The sequence below is a fragment of the Protopterus annectens genome, chromosome 5.part1, assembly GCF_019279795.1.
Source record: "Protopterus annectens isolate FY-2018-M chromosome 5.part1, PAN1.0, whole genome shotgun sequence".
In the NCBI taxonomy this organism is placed as follows: Eukaryota; Metazoa; Chordata; order Ceratodontiformes; family Protopteridae; genus Protopterus; species Protopterus annectens.
In genome coordinates, this window is record NC_056736.1 from 623,179,886 (window position 1) to 623,201,065 (window position 21,180).

Consider the following 21,180-nt stretch of genomic DNA (forward strand, 5'->3'; position numbering starts at 1 on the left):
GAATGACAGTGTTTGTAGAATAAATGCATAACTGTGTTTGTAGTACAAGTGCATGACTTTGTTTTTGTTTGACTGAGTGGTTGTAAGATATACAAGTAATAGTGGGAGGACCCCACAGTAAATGAGTATAGTAAATGTATGTGCGCATACAGTAAAGGACAAATGAACACAAGGAGGCGCCTTGTGTCGAGGGTGGTACCCTCAGGCTTGAAAGGTAAGAAGTATGTGAGATGTTTTTTATTCTGTCACTGTATGAATGTATGAGAGAAAGAAAGGAAAAAGTTAAAAGCTAAAAATAAAGTTAAAACAAGTTCATGAGCCCACCGCATGATTGGGACGTAGACTGTAAAGTTAAAACAAGTTCATGAGCCCACCGCATGATTGGGACGTAGACTATAAAGTTAAAACAAGTTTATGAGCCCACCGCATGATTGGGACGTAGACTATAAAGTTAAAACAAGTTTATGAGCCCACCGCATGATTGGGACGTAGACTATAAAGTTAAAACAAGTTCATGCGCCCAGTGCATGATTGGGAAGTAGACTATATACTGTTAAAACAAATTCATGAGCCTACCGCATGATAGGACGTAGAGCTATGCGTTGTTAAAATAAATTCATGAGCCCAAAAGCACGTTGGGACTTAACAGTATGATTATGTGAAAGTACCCTCAGAGGGTCTGAAAGAGTGGTCAGTTCTGACTACAGTACCTATCCGTCCCATTATCCCTATCGCAATGCTGGAGCTGTAACTTTTGAGCTCACGCAGGGACAAAAGCAAGGGGGTGCTGTGGGAAAAGGCTGATCGAAACCTCTCCTCTGTTGCTGCACGGTGACAGACTTCCTACCCTTCCCTCCCTGTATGGTGTGTGGATTACTACAGTTATTTTCTATCTTCGGAATTGCCAGGATCCAGGAGTTGTAAGGCAAGCCTAACATTTTTATTACTGATTTACAAAATAAGAAAAATAGGAGCAAAGATAAGCAAATAAGATCAAATCCCTGAAAAGGGAATGCCTGCATGTTTTATGTATTTTAACTATGGGAAGGAAAGTTGTAAATATCTGCATGACTGGTTTCAACGTACTAAGAATTGTGCTGGCGGGGTATTTCCATTAAATGGAACTTATGATAAGACTAAATTGCTGACATTGAAAGGTATTTTGGAAGAAAAGCAAAGTAAGTGGGGAACAAATGACAGCATTTTATTTTTGGTATAGTAAAGCACTTAAAAGGGAAAAGGACTCAGCATTAAGAGGGTTGCAGGATGTTAATAAGAAATTGTTGCAACAAGTAAAAGAGGTTAAAAAGGCAGTACAGACCAGTAAAAATGGATCCCTTTATCCTGTCTTAGCAGGTTTAGAATAAACTGATGATGGCCCAAAAGCAGAAACTTCTAAAGAGGATGATAATCCTCCAGTAGTCACTGCACCACCACCCCCATATGCACCAGTACTGGTACCTCCTGTACAAGACTCCGTTGTTTCTCAGACTCCTACCTTTCGTTCTACTGTCCATTGCACACCCAGTTATACATCTCAGACTGGTTCCTCTGTCTAATCTTCATCTTTTGAACAGGCATCTGCAGTCAAGGGGGTTCTTCTTCCTATCCTTCACAGATAGCTTCTACTTCCCCAACAGGGGCATTAGTAATTGACACTCCTGTATCTCACCATACACGCTCACAAGACAAAGTACAACAAGAAGAGAGTACAGCCTCTGGAGGGGATCTATTGGCACCTCTCAGGGAAATTTTAGGGGCTAAAAATAGGGAACTTGTTCATCGTCCTTGGAACCCTGCTGATTTGCATACTATGTCTAAAAATTTTCCAAATATTAGAGAAGATCCATTAAAATTCAAAGAATTAAATACTATAATAGAATGCTACAATCCTACTTTGACAGATTTAAATCAACTGTTGAGGGTAGTTACTACAGATGAAATAAGAAAGCAGTTACTGGAAAAGGCTGAAATAACAGTTTTCAGTGTCATAGGAAATGCATTAATAGATAAACAAAAAGCATTGTCAAACAAGATTACAGATGTGTGTCAAGTTAGGACTGACTGGTCTAAAATACAGGCATGTAAACAAAATAAAGGGGAAGCCCCTGCAGACTACTTGAGTTGCCTTAAAACAGTATTTGCTAGACATTCAGGAATACCAGACCCAGAAGAGCAAGCTAAGTCAGCTATTGCATCAGCCTTTGTGCAGGGTCTGCAAGCCCCTGTAGAAAATCAAATAAAGCAGGCGCTCATAGACTGGCAAGGGAAGGACTTAGAGTCTTTATTAAGTGCTGCAAATCACGGTACAGAGTATCAGGAAAAACGAAGGAAGGATACTGGAGGATAAGCTGTTAACTTTACAAATCAGGCAGCTGGAAAACCCAAGGGGTCGAGGTAGAAGCAGGGGAAGGGGGTAGAGGAATTGCTAGAGGATTTAACAAAAGTGCTGGTCGAGGGGAACAAGGTGCAGCTGGTTGGCAACAATGATCTGGCAGTGCCCCTCCAGCTTCATCTAATACATCTTGCTTTAACTGTGGAGAAGCAGGACAATGGAGAGGGGAGTGCCCACACAGGCAAATGCAGAGAGCCCAAGATACTTGGACTGAGTGGCAACCAAATTATAATAATGCAGTTTTTCCTCCACCACCTCCTCAGACTGGAAGGAGTCAAGAAGCGCCATACTGACTAGGTCAAAAAATAATACAGAAGTGAATCTTAACCCTCTACTGCCAATAGATCAAAATGGGCCCTACGTTAAGATGAAAATAAATTCAAAGAAAACCCCATTTCTGGTGGACACTGGAGCTACTTAGGTCAGTGCTAAAAATTACTTCAGATAATCAAATACCAGTATCAGAAAAGAAAGTAAAGGCAGTTGGAGTAACAAATACTACGGTTAGGTATTTTGTTTCAGAACCCATCCCCATTTCTTTAGGTCCAATCTAAGAAAAGCATTCTTTTCTTCTGAGTACTACTGCACCAGTAAACCTACTAGGAAGAGATTTGTTATATAAGCTGGGTTGTACTATTTACTGTACCCCATAAGGGGTGTATCTAAATGCTCCAACAGAATTGGGAGGGGAAAGTATTGGCAGTTTTAGCAGAAGCTGAGGAACAGCCTGCTGGAAACATATAGACAGATGGAGAGTTACTACAGCAGGTACCTGCCAACTTGTGGGCTAAGCATGCAAACGAAGTAGGTATACTGAAATCAGCAGAACCAGTAAAAAATAAAATTAAATCCATTACAACCTCTTCCTAGAGTTTCACAATATCCACTAAAGCCAGAAGCAGAGCAGGGAATCAAACCTGTAATTCAGTCTCTAATATAGCAAGGAATATAGACCAGGGAACCAAACCTGTAATTCAGTCTCTAATACATCAAGGAATAATAATACTAGGTAAAAGCCCTTGTAATACTCCTATTTTTCCAGTGAAAAATCCAGGAAATGATACTTATAGATTTGTTTAAGGGCTGTAAATAATGCAGTGCTACCTACTTTTCCTGTTGTTCCAAATCCAGCAACAATACTGAGTTGCATACCACCTACAGCTAGTTACTTTTCTGTGATAGATTTATGTTCAGCATTCTTTTCTATACCTATTCACCCTGACAGTCAGTTTCTGTTTGCTTTCACTTATCAGGGACAGTAATATACATGGACACAGTTGCCACAAGGATATACTGAATCGCCTTCATTATTTTCTCAAATTCTAAAAAAAGATTTGGAGAATGCAACATTTCCGGGTGGGTCTGTGTTAGTACAATATGTAGATGATTTACTAATATCATCAAACTCCTTTCAGCAATGTCAGCAGTATACCTTGCATCTTCTGACTATCCTTGCAGAAAAGGGACACAAAGTGTCTAGAGAAAAACTACAATTCTGGTCATCTCAGGTACGTTATCTTGGTCATTTAATTTCCCAGGGAAGCAGGCAAGTGTTAATCTCGTATTGACGCAATATCTAAGGCCCCATGTCTGACTACTCAGAGACAGCTTAGGTCTTTCCTAGGTATGACAGGATACTGTAGACAGTGTATCCCTAATTATGCAGAAATTGCCAAACCTTTGACAAATCTTTTAAAGCAGAATACACTAGAGCCTCTCCTTTGGATGAAGAGGAAAATTCATTTCAGAACTTGAAGCAGGCTTTAGCTACTGCCTCAGCTTTGGGGTTACCAAATTATAATAAACCTTTTATTTTATTTTGTCATGAAAGAATCGGATTCACTCAAGGAGTACTTGCACAAACACATGGGGACAGCTACTGTCCATTGGCTTATTACAGCACAGCACTTGATTCTGTTGCAAAAGGTTTTCCACCTTAAGGGCAGTTGTCACTGCTGCCATTTTAGTTAATCTGGCACAATCGTTGGTACTTGGGCATGATCTCACAGTAGCTGTCCCTCATTGTGTATCATCTCTTTTGCTTAAAATGAAAACTCAACCACTCTCGACTGCACGTCTAACTAGATATGAACTTACACTTCTTTCTGATCCATCTATTTCTCTGATCCGCTGTCCTGTTCTAAATCCTGTATCTCTGTTGCCTACTGCTGAGGATGGTGAAGAGAGTGATTGTGTGTGTGTAACTAACCATTTGCCTTCTCCTAGGGAGGACTTAAAGGACACTCCTATACCCAATGCTGACATGCATCTGTTTGTCGATGGTTCCTGTGGAAGAGATCAAACAGGAAAGCTGATCCCAGGAATAGCAGTCTACACCGAGGAAACAATATTGTTGCAACAAAGATTAGAGGGTGTTCACTCTGCTCAAATAGCTGAGCTAGTGGCTTTACAAAAAGCCTGTGAGTTAGCCAAAGACAAGGAGGCCAATATTTTTACAGACAGCTGTTATGCTTTTGGGGTGGTACATGACTTTGGACAACTTTGTAGAGAGAGAGGGGTTTTAACCTCTTCAGGAAATCAAATTAAAAATTTAGGGTACATAAAATCATTGTTAGATGCACTTTTGTTACCTAAAAAGCTGTCTGTAATCAAATGTTGTGCACATCAAAAAGTGATAAATGTTGTTACAAAAGGTAACAACTTAGCAGACCAAGCTGCTAAACAAGCAGTAGTGAATTGTTGTAAACATCTTTGTATGCTGACAGCAGTAATGATGTGTTTGATTTTGCAAAATTGTCAGCCTTTCAAGCTGAAGCATCACAGGGAGAAGTTCTGAGGTGGCTCAAGGTTTGCGACATGGGTAAGCTTCCACCCATGCTGAGAACATACACACTATCACCAAAATAAATTGTAAATTATTAGTCTTAGGCATCTGGATGAAGTCTAGCTGTATGTTAACAAAAGGTCACCAGGGTGGAGGTAAACATGCAGATTTGATGTTGGCATGTTTATTTACATTATACTCTAAACATATACTACAACTTTGTACATACTGAAGTATCAAAGAGGAGACATGAAGGGCATACCAACTTTGGGTAATTTGATTAAATAAAGCTGTCTTACCTGTATAGGCTGGTAAATGATATGCCCTTACTAGGTAAGGTAGCAAAGAGGCAGGCGCCACCAGTCGGCTGTCCGGATGTCCCAATATACCATTAGAGGATTTTTTACATCCATCCTTGAGCCACCTCAGAACTTCTCCCTGTGATGCTTCAGCTTGAAAGGCTGGCAGTGAGGACCTCATACTCATCAATGCTAAGGGAAGGGCTTTGGCCCACTTTAAGTGGGTTTCAGCACAAATCTTCGAAATTTTATTTTTAAGTGTCCTGTTTACCCTTTCCACTAATCCAAGATGACTGGGGATGATTAGGACAGTGAAGATTCAACTTGGTATTAAAAGCTTTACATAACTCAGATTATTATTAAAATGAGTTATCTGGTCACTATTAACAATGCTGGGTACACCGACTCTCAGTATATAATCAGATAACAATTTGATTGTTATCTGATTATATACTGAGATTCGGTATACCCAGCATTGTTAACAGTGACCAGGGAACTCATTTTAATAATAATCTGTTTAAAGAGTTATGTAAAGCTTTTAATACCAAGTTGAATCTTCACTGTCCCAATCATCCCCAGTCATCTGATGAGTATGAGGGCCTCACTGAATGCCACCAGGAAATTGAGTCCATATGAGATATTAATGGGGAGACCCATGGCCTTTCCAGCTACCCCCTCCAGTGTGAAATGCTGATTTAACTTTGTCAGATGATGCTATGATTTCTTATTCTAGGAGACTCCTCAAAATTTTGCAGCAATATCATTGAACAGTAAGAGCAGCGTTACCAAAGCCTCATGACCAACCCTGCCACCAACTACAACGAGGTGATTGGGTTTATGTTAAAACTTTTCAGAGGAAAAACTGCCTGAGCCCAAGGTGGAAGGGGCCTTTCCAGGTCCTACTCACCACTGTAACCGCAGTTCACTGTGCAGGACTACCAACGTGGATCCATTCATCTCACACTGCAAGACGATCTGTCATGTAGGGACCCCAGACGAATCATCGCAGCCAACAAAGGGAGATCGAGATGTGACAGATAAATCATCTGCCCAGTGAGAAGGTCAACTGCAGTAGCAGTCCATGATAAATCCAGTGACAACAGGTACTTTTGCTTTGTTTCTGTTGCTGTTCCCTTCTATAAACTGGTCGAGAGAAAACAGTTTTTTGCTGGTCCTTCGACAATATGCCAAAAATCTAAACAAAACAAACTGCTGGATATGTTCGCATATACCTCATCATTCCAAGGCAGAAATTCCCATGATACCCATCCCTGCATCACAGGTGTCATTTGAAAAGGACCTTAATGACATCAGCTTAACCTGGCATAATGTAACTGATTTTTCAAAGGTTGTCTCTCTTCAACTTGCAACCACACAACATGGAGACACATGTTATGCCAGAAATGGGACTGCACCAGTAGGAAAAAGCAAATGTAATGACACCAGGCATGAAAGTTTGTTAGACTCTTTGCATTTAAAAAGCTATGACTGGGGGCATGGCATGGGCATGATAAGTGACCGTTACTACATCTGTGGTAATCGTGCCTACCCCTGGTTGCCTACAGACTGGTCTGGATGTTGCTTTATAGGCTACATTACTCCTGTTATTCAACATTTCGAACACTCACCAGCAGGGAGACTGAGAAAAAAGCAAGCAATCCACTGGACTGAGCAAGTATTTTCAATTTTTAATCCTGGGTATGGAGTGCAAAGGACAATGCTTGAAATCACCATACTTGCTCAAATTCTACAAGAGATGGCCAACAAAACTTCACATCAGGATGGCAAATCCAGAAATGACTGAAATGTGAACTGTCGTGTTAAAGAATCGAATGGCACTTGATATAATGCTTGCTGCAAAAGGGGGGTCATGTGCCCTCATAAGGAGTCATTGCTGTTCATATATTAGTGACTATCATGACGAACAGGAAAAACTGGCAAACTCCATGGAACAAAGGGCCAAAGAGTTGGACAGCACATCCAAAAATTGGACACCTTTGGATGGCTGGGTAGTATTTTTGGCAACCTGGGGACTAGCATAATCCAGGGTAATGTCATTGTACTTTATATTATATTTGCAATCATTTTAGCATTTTCTATTCTAAAGGCTGTGATTATAAGATGTTTAATCTCACCTGCACATGAAATGCCACTGCATGCACAAATCCATGACAGTTCTATTTTGACAAAAAAAATGATGATGACTACTATGACACTGAGGCATATTTTATCAAGTTAAGAAAAAGAAAAATATAATTACATGGTATGACACTGATAGTGTCAGAGGGAGAAAACTGTTATGGGACAAGACCAGCTTATTAAAATGTATATTAATTTCAGTTTAATAATGATGCTATAATATGATTGTTAAAAAGCAAATATAATTTGTATGCAGGACTGAGAAAAATACAGCTTCATAAGCCACAGTATTACTGTTCATTTTAAACTGCATTCTTTTAGTATGTAATGAGAGAATAGTACGTATTGCATGAAGTGACAGATGTAGTTATTACAAAAAGGAATTTGTTAGCCTGACTCCTCCAGGCTAAGAGTGTGTTGTTGCTAAAGCAGGTTTGAAACATCCAAGGTCAGAAACAAGACCCTTTGGAAGCAGGTGAATCATGTATAGGAAGGTGTTCACGTGAAGTCTAAAGGGAAAATCACGAGGGATGAGGACATTTGCAAAGTTTTCTATAGGACACAGTCATTATAACATCATGAAACTGCATGAGCAGTTTGATAAGAAAATGTATAAAATTACAGTTTTTGTATGTAAAGTGAGAATGCTTCATCAAGAATTATGAAGACTAACTCCCAGCGCTGTAAGACTAACATTTATGTTTGCACATCCTGAAGTGTTGTTCCTGACTAAAGGCATATAAGGTAAATTATTAATGTTATTTATTTATGACTTCAAAACTAGCCATGAAGCATAACGGTACTATGGGGATGGGATAGACAACTGACCACCAGGGTTAAACATACTATGGGGAATGGGAGACCACTAACCACCAAGAATAAATGTACTATGGGGATGGGAAGACCACTAACCACCAAGGATAAATGTACTATGGGGGAGACCAGTAACCACCAAAAATAATTGTACTACAAGGATGGGGGACACCACTAACCACCAAGGATAAATGTACTATGGAGTTGGGGAGGCCACTACCCACCAAGGATACAAGCACTATGGGTAAGACCACTAGCCACCAAGGCTAAATGCACTACGGGGATGACGGAGATGACTAAACACCAAGGATAAATGTACTATGGGGATGGGGTGGCCACTAACCACCAAGGACAAATGCACTATGCGGATGGTGAGACCACTAACAACCAAGGATAAATGTACTATAGAGATGGAAGTAACCACTAACCACCAACGATAAATGTACTCTGGGGATGGGAGAGACCACAAATTACCAAAGATAAATGTACAATGCAGATGGGGAGACCACTAACCATCAAGGATAAAAGTACTATGGAAATGGGAAGACCACTAACCACCAAGGATAAATGTATTATGGGGCAGACCGGTAACCACCAAGGATAAATGTACTACTGGGAAGACCAGTAACCACCAAGGATAAATGTACAATGCTGATGGGGAGGCCACTAACCACCAAGGATAAATGCACTATGGGGATGGGGAGACCACTAACCACCAAGGATAAATGCACTATGCAGATGGTGAGACCACTAACCACCAAGGATAAATGTACTATGGAGATGGGGGAGACCACTAACCACCAATGATAAATGTACTATGGGGAATGGGGAGTCCATTAACTACCAAGTATAGATGTACTATGCAGATGGGGAGACCTCTAATCATCAAGGATAAATGTAATATGGGGATGGGAAGACCACTAACCACCAAGGATAAAATTACTATGTGGATGGAGAGACCACTAACCACCAACAATAAATCTACTATGGGGATGGACAGACCACTAGCCACCAAGGATAAAGTTACTATGGGGGTGAGGGAAACCACTAACTACCAAGAATAAATGTACTATGGGGATGGTGGAAACCACTAACCACGAAGAATAAATGCACTATGGGGATGGGAGAGACGATTAACCACCAAGGATAACTGTTCTATAGGTAAGGGCATGGGGAGAGCACTAGCTACCAAGGATAAATGTAATATGGGGTTGGGGTAGACAACTAACCACCAAGGATAAATGTATTATGGGGATGGGGAGATCACTAACTACTAGGGATAAAATTACTATGGGGATGGACAGGCCACTAACCACCAAGGATGCATGTACTATGGGGAGACAACTAACCACCAAGGATAAATGTACTATGGGTAAGACCACTAACCACCAAGGACAAATGCACTATGAGGATGAGGGAGACCACTAACCACCATGGATAAATGTACTATGGGGATGGGGGAGACCACTAATTACTGGGGATAAATGTACTATGGGGATTGAGAGGCCACCAACCACCAAGGATGCATGTACTATGGGGAGACAACTAACCACCAAGGATAAATGTACTTTGGGTAAGACCACTAACCACCAAGGACAAATGCACTAAGAGGATGAGGGAGACCACTAACCACCAAGGATAAATGTACTATGGAGATGGAGGAGACCACTTACAACCAAGGATAACTGTATTATGGGGACTGGGGAGACCACTAACTACCAAGGATAAATGTACTATGAGGATGGAGAGACTACTAGCCACCAAGGATAAAATTACTATGGGGATGAGGGAGACCACTAACCACCAAGGATAAATGTACTATGGGGATGGGGAGACTACTACCTACCAGGGATAAAGTTACTATGGGGATGAGGGAGACCACTAACTACTAAGAATAGATGTACTATGAGTATGGTGAAGACCATTAACCACCAAGAATAAATGTACTATGGGGATGGGGGAGATGACTAACCACCAAGGATAACTATACTAAGGGCATAGGGAGATCACTAGCTACCAAGGATAAATGTAATATGGGGTTGGGGTAGACAACTAACCACCATGGATAAATGTACTATGGGAATGGGGATACCACTAACTACTAAGGATAAATGTACTATGGGGATGGGGAGGCTACTAACCATCAAGGATACATGCACTATGGGGAGACAACTAATGACCAAAGATAAATGTACTATGGGTAAGACCACTAACCACCAAGAATAAATGCATTATGCAGATGGTGAGACCGCTAACCACCAAGGATAAATGTACTATGGAGATGGGGGAGACCACTAACCATCAACGATAAATGGACTATGAGGAATGGGAGGCCACAAACCACCAAGGATAAATGTACTATGTGGATGAGGAGACCACTAACCACAAAGGATAATTGTATTATGGGGATGGGGGAGACCAGTAACCACCAAGGATAAATGTACTATGGGGATGTGGAAGACCACTAACCAACTAGGATAATTGTACTATGGGGATGGGCGAGACCAGTAACCACTAAAGATAAATGTACTATGGGGATGGGGACACCATTAACCACTAATGATAAATGTAATATGGTGATAGGAGAGACCACTAACCACCAGGAAATAATGTATTATAGTGATGGGGGAGACCACTAACCACCAAGAATAACTGTACTATGGGCATGGGGAGATCATTAGCTACCAAGGATAAATGTACTATGGGGATGGGGTAGAAAACTAATCAGCAAGGTAAATGTTCTATGGGGATGGGGAGACCACTAACCACTTAGGCTAAATGTACTATGGGGATGGGGAGACCATTAACCACCAAGGATACATGCACTATGGGATGTGGAGACAACTAACCACCAAGAATAAATGCACTATGGGGATGAGGAAGACCACTAACCATCAAGGATAAATGTACTATGGGGATGGTGGAGACCACAAACCACCAAGGATAAACGCACTATGCATGATGAGACCACTAACCACCAAAGATAAATGTACTATGGGGATGGGGAAACCCACTAACTACCAAGGATAAATGTACTATGCAGACAGTTGACCAGTAATCACCACGGATAAATGTACTACTATGGGGATGGGGAGACCACTAACCACCAAGGATAAATGTACTATGTGGATGGGGAAACCACTAGCCGCAAAGGATAATTGTATTATGGGGATGGGGGAGACCACTAACCACCAAGGATAAATGTACTATGGGGGAGACCAGTAACTACCAAGGATAAATATACTACGGGGGAGACCAGTAACCACCAAGAATAAATGTACTATGGGGATGAGGGAGACGACTAACCACCAAGGATAACTATACTAAGGGCATAGGGAGATCACTAGCTGCCAAGGATAAATGTAATATGGGGTTGGGGTAGACAACTAACCACCATGGATAAATGTACTATGGGAATGGGGATACCACTAACTACTAAGGATAAATGTACTATGGGGATGGGGAGGCTACTAACCATCAAGGATACATGCACTATGGGGAGACAACTAATGACCAAAGATAAATGTACTATGGGTAAGACCACTAACCACCAAGAATAAATGCATTATGCAGATGGTGAGACCGCTAACCACCAAGGATAAATGTACTATGGAGATGGGGGAGACCACTAACCATCAACGATAAATGGACTATGAGGAATGGGAGGCCACAAACCACCAAGGATAAATGTACTATGTGGATGAGGAGACCACTAACCACAAAGGATAATTGTATTATGGGGATGGGGGAGACCAGTAACCACCAAGGATAAATGTACTATGGGGATATGGAAGACCACTAACCAACAAGGATAATTGTACTATGAGGATGGGCGAGACCAGTAACCACTAAAGATAAATGTACTATGGGGATGGGGACACCATTAACCACTAATGATAAATGTAATATGGTGATAGGAGAGACCACTAACCACCAGGAAATAACGTATTATAGTGATGGGGGAGACCACTAACCACCAAGAATAACTGTACTATGGGCATGGGGAGATCATTAGCTACCAAGGATAAATGTACTATGGGGATGGGGTAGAAAACTAATCAGCAAGGTAAATGTTCTATGGGGATGGGGAGACCACTAACCACTTAGGCTAAATGTACTATGGGGATGGGGAGACCATTAACCACCAAGGATACATGCACTATGGGATGTGGAGACAACTAACCACCAAGAATAAATGCACTATGGGGATGAGGAAGACCACTAACCATCAAGGATAAATGTACTATGGGGATGGTGGAGACCACAAACCACCAAGGATAAACGCACTATGCGCATGATGAGACCACTAACCACCAAAGATAAATGTACTATGGGGATGGGGAAACCCACTAACTACCAAGGATAAATGTACTATGCAGACAGTTGACCAGTAATCACCACGGATAAATGTACTACTATGGGGATGGGGAGACCACTAACCACCAAGGATAAATGTACTATGTGGATGGGGAAACCACTAGCCGCAAAGGATAATTGTATTATGGGGATGGGGGAGACCACTAACCACCAAGGATAAATGTACTATGGGGGAGACCAGTAACTACCAAGGATAAATATACTACGGGGGAGACCAGTAACCACCAAGAATAAATGTACTATGGGGATGGGGGAACCACTAACCACCAAGGATAAATGTTCTATGTGGATGGGGAGACCACTAACCACCAAGGATAAATGCACTATGCGGATGGTGAGACCACTAACCACAAGGATAAATGTACTATGGAGATGGGGGAGACCCCTAACCACCAACGATAAATGTACTATGGAGAATGGGGAGACCATTTACTACCAAGGATAAATGTACTATGCAGATGGGGAGACCTCTAATCACCAAGGATAAATGTAATATGGGGATGGGAAGACCACTAACCACCACGGATAAAATTACTATGTGGATGGGGAGACTACAAACCACCAATGATAAATCTACTATGGGAATTGGGGAGACCACTACCAACCAAGGATAAATGTACTATGGGGTCTGGAAGACCACTAGCCACCAAGGATAAAGTTACTAAGGGGATGAGGGAAACCACTAACTACCAAGAATAAATGTACTATGGGGATGGGGGAGATGATTAACCACCAAGTATAACTCTACTAAGGGCATGGGGAGATCACTAGCTACCAAGGATAAATGTAATATGGGGTTGGGGTAGACAACTAACCACCAAGGATAAATGTACTATGGGGATGGGGAGACCACTAACTACTAGGGATAAATGTACTATGGGGTTGGGGAGGCCACTAACCACCAAGGATGCATGCACTATGAGGAGACAACTAACCATCAAGGATAAATGTACTATTGGTAAGACCACTAACCACCAAGGACAAATGCAGTATGGGGATGAGGGAGACCACTAACCACCAAGGATAAATGTGCTATGGGGATGAGGGAGACCACTAACCACCAAGGATAAATGTGCTATGGAGATGGGGGAGGCCACTAACCACCAAGGATAAATGCATTATGCAGATGGTGAGACCACTAACCACCAAGGATAAATGTACTATGGAGATGGGGGAGACCACTAACCACCAACGATAAATGTACTATGGGGATGGGGAGACCACTAACCACCAGGGATAAATGTACTATGTGGATGGGGAGACCACTAACCACAAAGGATAACTGTATTATGGGGATGGGGTGACCAGTAACAACCAAAGATAAATGTACTATGGGGATGGGGAGACCACTAACGATAAATGTACTATGGTGATGGGGGAGACCACTAACCACCAGAAATAAATGTACTATGGGGATGGGGAAGACCACTAACCACCAAGGATAAATTTACTATAGGAGTGGGGGAGACCACTGGCCACCAAGGATAAAGGTACTATGGGAATGAGGACACCACTAACCATAAAGGATAATTACAGAAGACTTGTGCCATAATGGCAATAAAACCAGTACATAGACCAGAGGAGAAGGGAATACAAGACACAAACTAGACTACTTTCGTGCCTTAAGGCACTTAAAACACTGCACTACCTTCAGATGAGACATCAGACTAAGGTGTAATCTGCTTGAGTCAGTGATAGTTCATCTGGATGTAAAACATCCCATGGTATGTATCAAAAAGAGTAGGAGAAGTTCCCTGATGCACTGGCCAAATTTCTCCTGGTAGTATAAATACCTCTTTGGGACAACCCTGAAAAGAGGCCAGTATCTTAGTGGGACCACCCCAGTTAAAGACTAAATAAATAAAAATAAAACAGTACAGGGAACGGGGGGAGGGGGGAACACTAAACACTGGAGACAGTACTATCATACCATAAGGGCACTTAAAACAGTACAGGGATCAGGGGTGGGAAGAGCCATTAGACACCAGGGATTACTCTAAACTTGTGTGCCATAATGGCACTTAGACCAGTATAGGGACCAGGTAGTTGGGGTAGCTTCTAGATACTAGGGATTACTCTAAACTTGGGTACCATAATGGCACTTGCACCATTATGGGAACCAGAGGGCTGGGGGAGCCACTAGACACCAGGGACCTAGGGATATGACATTGGACTCCAAACTTCCATGACAGCCTAGGGCTGGAAAAGGAGGCAATGGGAACATTCAGTCAATGCAAGGACAGGTGAGGGGACAGTGGTGCATCTGTGTGTGCTTCAATGTGTACTTGTGTGTGTGTGGGAGAGTGACTAAGGGCAGAGGGATGGCTGTGCTTACACAATGCGGTCTCCACAGTTACCTACTGCAGGAAGTGCTGATCCGCACATCGCAGTGGGAAATGTGACTCAGAGACATGAAAATTAGCCCATAATGAGATCTTTAGTCATTGTGGCTAAATTGTCTTAGAAATGCAAAATATCACATCGTAGGCGCAAGGTGTTTTTAGTGTCAGCTATACTGCTCACACTGGGGCTGTTCATGAATCCTTAAGAACATTTTCACTTTTTGACCTGCAGAGCAGGAAGTAAAATATTACCGTTGACATCCCTGCTCCATTCATCCTACCTCTCCATGTGGACCTCCGGGATGCATGCAAATATCTACCTTCATACGCAATGAAGTTAAAAAAAAGTCCTATTTTACATAGAATGTACATATCTTTACTTAAGAAAGTAAAAATGCAGAGACTGTAAAGGATTATCCACATGATGATTCTCATGTTTTTAATATTCAATTTCTGATTACTATGGTCTTACCTTTTGAGCAAGCTATGCACAAGACCCTGTATAAGAAACCATGACAGATGTTATACAGTGCAGTTTTTCCATATGTTCATAGATAAGTACTGCCCTAGCAGGCCATTTTAAGCATGGCTAATTTCCCTTCAGAGGTGAGAATAAAACCGTGTACCTTGTGCCTGTGAGGTAGACACCTTAACCATTATGCCAACCCCTATCACTGTGTAAACTCTGTCATAAAAATTCAAAATCTTTACTTTAGTCCATAAAGTAGGTTAATAAGGAATGCTAAAGCTGTCAGTTATCACAGAGGACTAAAGACCTGAAATTCAAATGAGTTGCTTCCTGTACCCAAGATACAGGGTTGGATTCCTTCCACCTTCATTTGCTTGCTGTCTGAATCTGAACAAGTCACTTAACCAGACTGTGTTCCCGGGTCATCCCTGAAAAGAGAAAATGTGTCCAGTGGCCTTACCTGGTCAAGTACTCGTTTAGTATGTTAAATGCACTTAGAAACTCTGAAAACATTTGTGGCATTATTCTGCTACAGTTACCCTCCTCCAAAATGTATGGCTTAATTAGAAAAGTTAACATTACACATCACTGCAACCATATATATATATATATATATATATATATATATATATATATATATATATATAAATAAATAAAAAAAAATATATATATATATATATATATATATATATATATATATATATATATATATATATATATATATATATATATATATATAAAGTATATATAACATGGGGGTTAAAGGGTGCCTTCCCCCTAAAAAGCAAACAGAGTTTTCAAGTATGGTTGACTAGGGATATGCATTTCTAGAAAATAGTACTTCATTGTAAGTACTACAGCTGAAATGGCAATGGTTTATCAGGATACTTTAACTGGTGGAAAGGGTAGATACTGTAAAATTATACCAAACTGGGGAAATTAGACACAATTTGCTGAAAACACTGCCTAAGCATCTCATGACTCTGGCAGATGTTTCTAAGATCCAGGTCATAATTACCTTAATGATTTCTGGTTCACCATGACCCACTGAAGATCTGTGGCACACATACTGAAATGGTAACTTTGAAAAACTGTAAACAAACAGTGAAAACACCAGTTATGAGCAATTATTTCCTCTGGCTTCCTAACTATTTCAAAAGCATTTTAGCATCAGTAATTTTATACTATCTACCCAGAAATTAACATTATACACATTTTCACTTAAAGCCTGACAGGAATCCAACAGCTAAATATTTTCTAAAGTAATGAAAAGAAACTTTTTCCTCTTCATTCTTTCTCAAGCTGCAGTTACCATCTGTGTTGAAAAATGGGACACAGTGAAGCACTTTGCAAACAAATAAGTCAGGACTATCTAAAACAGAATCTGCTTACCAAGCTTAAGATCTCAAAACAAGCTTTAACGTGACTGTGGAAAGCAGCGGCTAAAAAGTGTTATTATATGATTTCATTATAAACGTGTTATTAACACCTAGAAGATAATTTGGGTCTATATTATATTAGTTATATATATATTATATTAGCAAACGCTATATAATCGACCCACAATATCCGAAAATCTAAAATGTTGAACACACGGGATCAGCGATTTTTTTACCAGGGAAAAAAAATCGCCAATCCGTTAAAAAAAAAATCCAAACACAAAATAAAGTGGGGGTCTGTGCCCCCCACACACTCCCTACTTAAATATACCAACTCCAAGATTGTACCACAGTGGAGGAAAAGGCAAAGTCCCGAAAACAGTCCAGTGATTTTTTTCCCTAGGTAAAAAAAATCGCTGTTCCGTGCTTTCGCCATTTTGCCATTTGGTGTAATCACGCTCAACGAAACAGCGTTTGCTTAAATAATACGTACCCGATAATTTTATGTATTAGTCAAATACAAGGGAAAATGCTATCTACTTTTTTAAATGAAATGCTGAAGTGTTACATTACATATACTGCCACTGCTCTTGTTTTACTATGATCTTAACAAATACAACATAATTAAATGAGCAATGGATTTTTTAAGATATGGCATTCAATTTTGAGTTAGACAAACAACAATAAATTTATTATGTCTTCTGCCAACCAGCCAGGACAGAACTTGAGTTTCCATGTTTAATGCAGGTGAATTAGATCTAGCTTGTATCCCAGGGACTAGATAGCAAGCCGGATCAGAGAAAAATACTAGGCGAACCCTGAAAGGCCACATTAAGCCTAGCCAATAACCCATGGTTAGAACCAAATCCTGTAACTTGCATCTATGAGATAAAGATCTTAACCATTATACCACACCCACTTCAAAGCTGAGAAGGTGGAACAGACAGAACAGCAAGAGGCCAGCTGCTCTACTTTCTAATGGACAGGGCAGGGATGGATCCGAGTGCTGGAGTCTTTACTCCGTGGAGAAGATGACTGAATAATATTACAGACTCTAGAACAACTAATGGTACAAAAGTAACACCTAGCACCAATATTTTTATTTATTTAAAATTTGTTGACCAGGAAAGTCCGACTAGGACACAGCCTATTTTCAGCAGAGGCACAGGGAGAAACATTCCAGACACGTCTTTGGAATGTGGGATGAAACCGGAGCACTTGGAGGAAATCCACGCTAATGAAGGGAGGACATGCTGACTCTGCACAGAACGGGATTTCATAGGCTCATAGGTAGGTACTAGGCTATCTGCCCAAGAGCATTTATAAGCCTAGCCAGAGTGTGTCGCCGCCCATTGATTAATTAACTGATCCTCTGTCAAACAGAGCCAATGAAGTGATCCCAGGGGTGTATTTTCTGTTACCCATCCACTCGTCAAGGTTTCTCTTGAAGAATGTTAGTGAGGGGCTCTGCCTGATGTAATTTGGAATTTTGTTCCAAAGCATGGGGAGTCTCTGTGACAGGAATCTATCCCTCCGGCATGTTCTATTTATTGTTGTGGCTAGGTTTAGCTCAGTAGAGCACGTGGCTCACAGTGACTTGGATTTCTTTAGGTGGAGCATGTCCATCATTTCAGCTAAGAAGTGAACCAGAGAACCTCTTAGTGTGAGGCAACAATATTAACCACTGCACTGCCCATATGCATTAGACCATGATGCAAGACATGACAGTAATGCATGTCAATGCCCAAAAGGCACATAAAAAACAACTTTGACCTGTAGTAGAAAGCTGCAGTCAGTTCCTGGATTTCTTCACCATGACATAACCAAGATCAAATAACTGAAAAGCACTAGAAAAGGCAGTCCTATCCAAACAATGGGCTGTAGCAGGGCTACAGCAACCTCAGGGATAGAGAGTGGGGGACAATATGTGAGAGAACAGAGACTGGAAGGAGAAAAGATGAAATAATATGACAGCAACAGTGCCAACAACAAAAAGAGAATAAAATGACAGCTGGCAGAAATAATGCTTGAACGTTTTCTCAAAACAAATAAGAAAATTGAACAGATCTGCTGAAAGTTTTACAATTTAAGAAATAAAATAGAAAAAACAACATATAGATAATTTTAAATTGATGTCTTACATCTTTCTTTGTGGAATTTTTTGCAGGTTTTCACAGCAACAAATATGTCATCTTTTTTCACAGCATCTCCCTGGGAGAAATAACAGAGAGCATCAAATATAACTTTTTCTCAGCACCATCATTAATGTGTAGAAACAAACAGAAGTGCACAAATGCACTGGAAAAAATACATTCTTAGCAAACACTCTGAACACTATTACACTTTAATATGCTCATTGCTGGTAATCAGTTATTTATTTCAGTTAACATCTGTTTCAGCACTTTACTGTGAGAAAATGCATGCAAGTGTTGAAATGTAGCAACATGAATGCCTAAGGCAGGTGTCTCACCCCTACAGACGGTTGTACAGCAGAATCACTAAATGATGATATCCAGGGAAAAAGATTTAATGTACAAGACACTGAAGATGTTACAGGATTCATAAAATGTTAACAAATGCAAAGGCATGTGATGATATTTAGATCTTGGGAACATGAATAAGAGAACAAAAATGCTAAAAGTAGGTCAGGAGCTACCGTAGACGGTACAAAGCCTTGCTCACAGGGATGATGCTGCAGGCAAAATTTAATTCTTGTGTATGAAAAAGAAGAGCCTGTCTACTTGTAGTCCATTTATAAATGGAAAATCTATAATTGATTTACAGGTTGGATAAAACACCAGTGCAGAAGATTACACACAAAAGTGTACTGTAATGTCTCAGAAAACAACCTGTTAGCAAACACTCAAGAGAAAAAGAAACTGGCCAAAAGAAAGTGCTGTTGTAAAGGAAATGTTTATTATGCAACTCGTGTAATTGTCTAGACAGATCTACGTTGTTGTTACCTGTGCTTACTGCACTTTAATGGGCATGTAGGTAATGTTAAAAGTCAAAAAATGGATGTATTATTGTGGCAAACCGAGTCAAAGATAAACAGACTATAGTAACAAACAACTCCGACTTAGGATAGCCAAGCTATTTATTAAAACACAAAGTATAAAATGCAAAGCTTTTGGGTGATGCCCTTCTTCATGCAGGTAATGCTGCCAGATGTGTGTTGATGTAAGCATTGTGAATAATTTGTAATATTTTTTAATTCTTGCATTGCAGTGCACAGTCTGACAGCAATCGTATACTAATATCACGCACTCATCTCACTGGTAATTCTGATGCACTGTAAAGAATGCAGACTCCATACACAATCATATAAAGTTCTGGGAGGGGGGTCTGCTTCAGTGTACATGGACACTGCTGAGTCCGGGATCCTCAGTAAATACAGGAGATATTTGTCACAGGCTTTCTACTGATTTGACTTTCTTCCTCATTTCTTCACACACACACACACACACACACACACACACACACACACACAGGAAACACCGGCGGCAAACAGATACACACATATGCATACGTGTGTATATATTCAGAAACTAAATACCAGCACTCCAACAATCACTTGAAAATTTATTTAGACCAAACAGACAAAACATAAATTACCAATTACTACGACAAAACATAAATTACCAATTACTACAACATACACACACACACATATATATATATATATATATATATATCTATATAAAATGTATACACACATATGTGTAAGCAGTGTATGTAAATTTATATATATATATATATATATATATATATATATATATATATATATATATATATATATAAAGAGATAAAGAACTGGTGCTAGATTATCGCTAAGGCAGATAGATATAGATGGCTATTGATTTTCTACCTCACTTCTTTATCTATATATGGAGGGAGAGACAGAGAGACACACACATCCGTGTCACAAATCCTTAACCCAATAAGCTGTCTACTTAATAGATTAGGTCATGGCTACAATTTGGCTCCCAGAAAACAACAAAGTGTAAAGACTTACCTTCTTTTTCTGGAATATTTAAAACTGTATAATTCATCAGATGAGGAACCGAAAGCACAACTGCAAGTTGTCAAAACTTTAATATGATATAAGAACGTCATTTGGCCTTGATAAATATGCAAAAGCAACCTTTAAAGCAAGAAAGCTGCATCACCAAGAAAATATCA

At 40.3% G+C, this 21,180-nt stretch overlaps 1 protein-coding gene across 2 annotated transcripts in view; it reads right to left on the reverse strand.

Moving 5' to 3' along the window:
- The window catches only part of B3GLCT (beta 3-glucosyltransferase), a 1,903,418-nt gene that overhangs the window by 340,501 nt on the left and 1,541,737 nt on the right, over positions 1-21,180 (reverse strand). For both annotated transcript variants that reach the window (XM_044073237.1, XM_044073238.1), the window contains exon 9: positions 19,140-19,209. In XM_044073237.1, the coding sequence (XP_043929172.1) occupies positions 19,140-19,209 (70 nt within the window). The remainder of the gene's footprint in view (positions 1-19,139; positions 19,210-21,180) is intronic.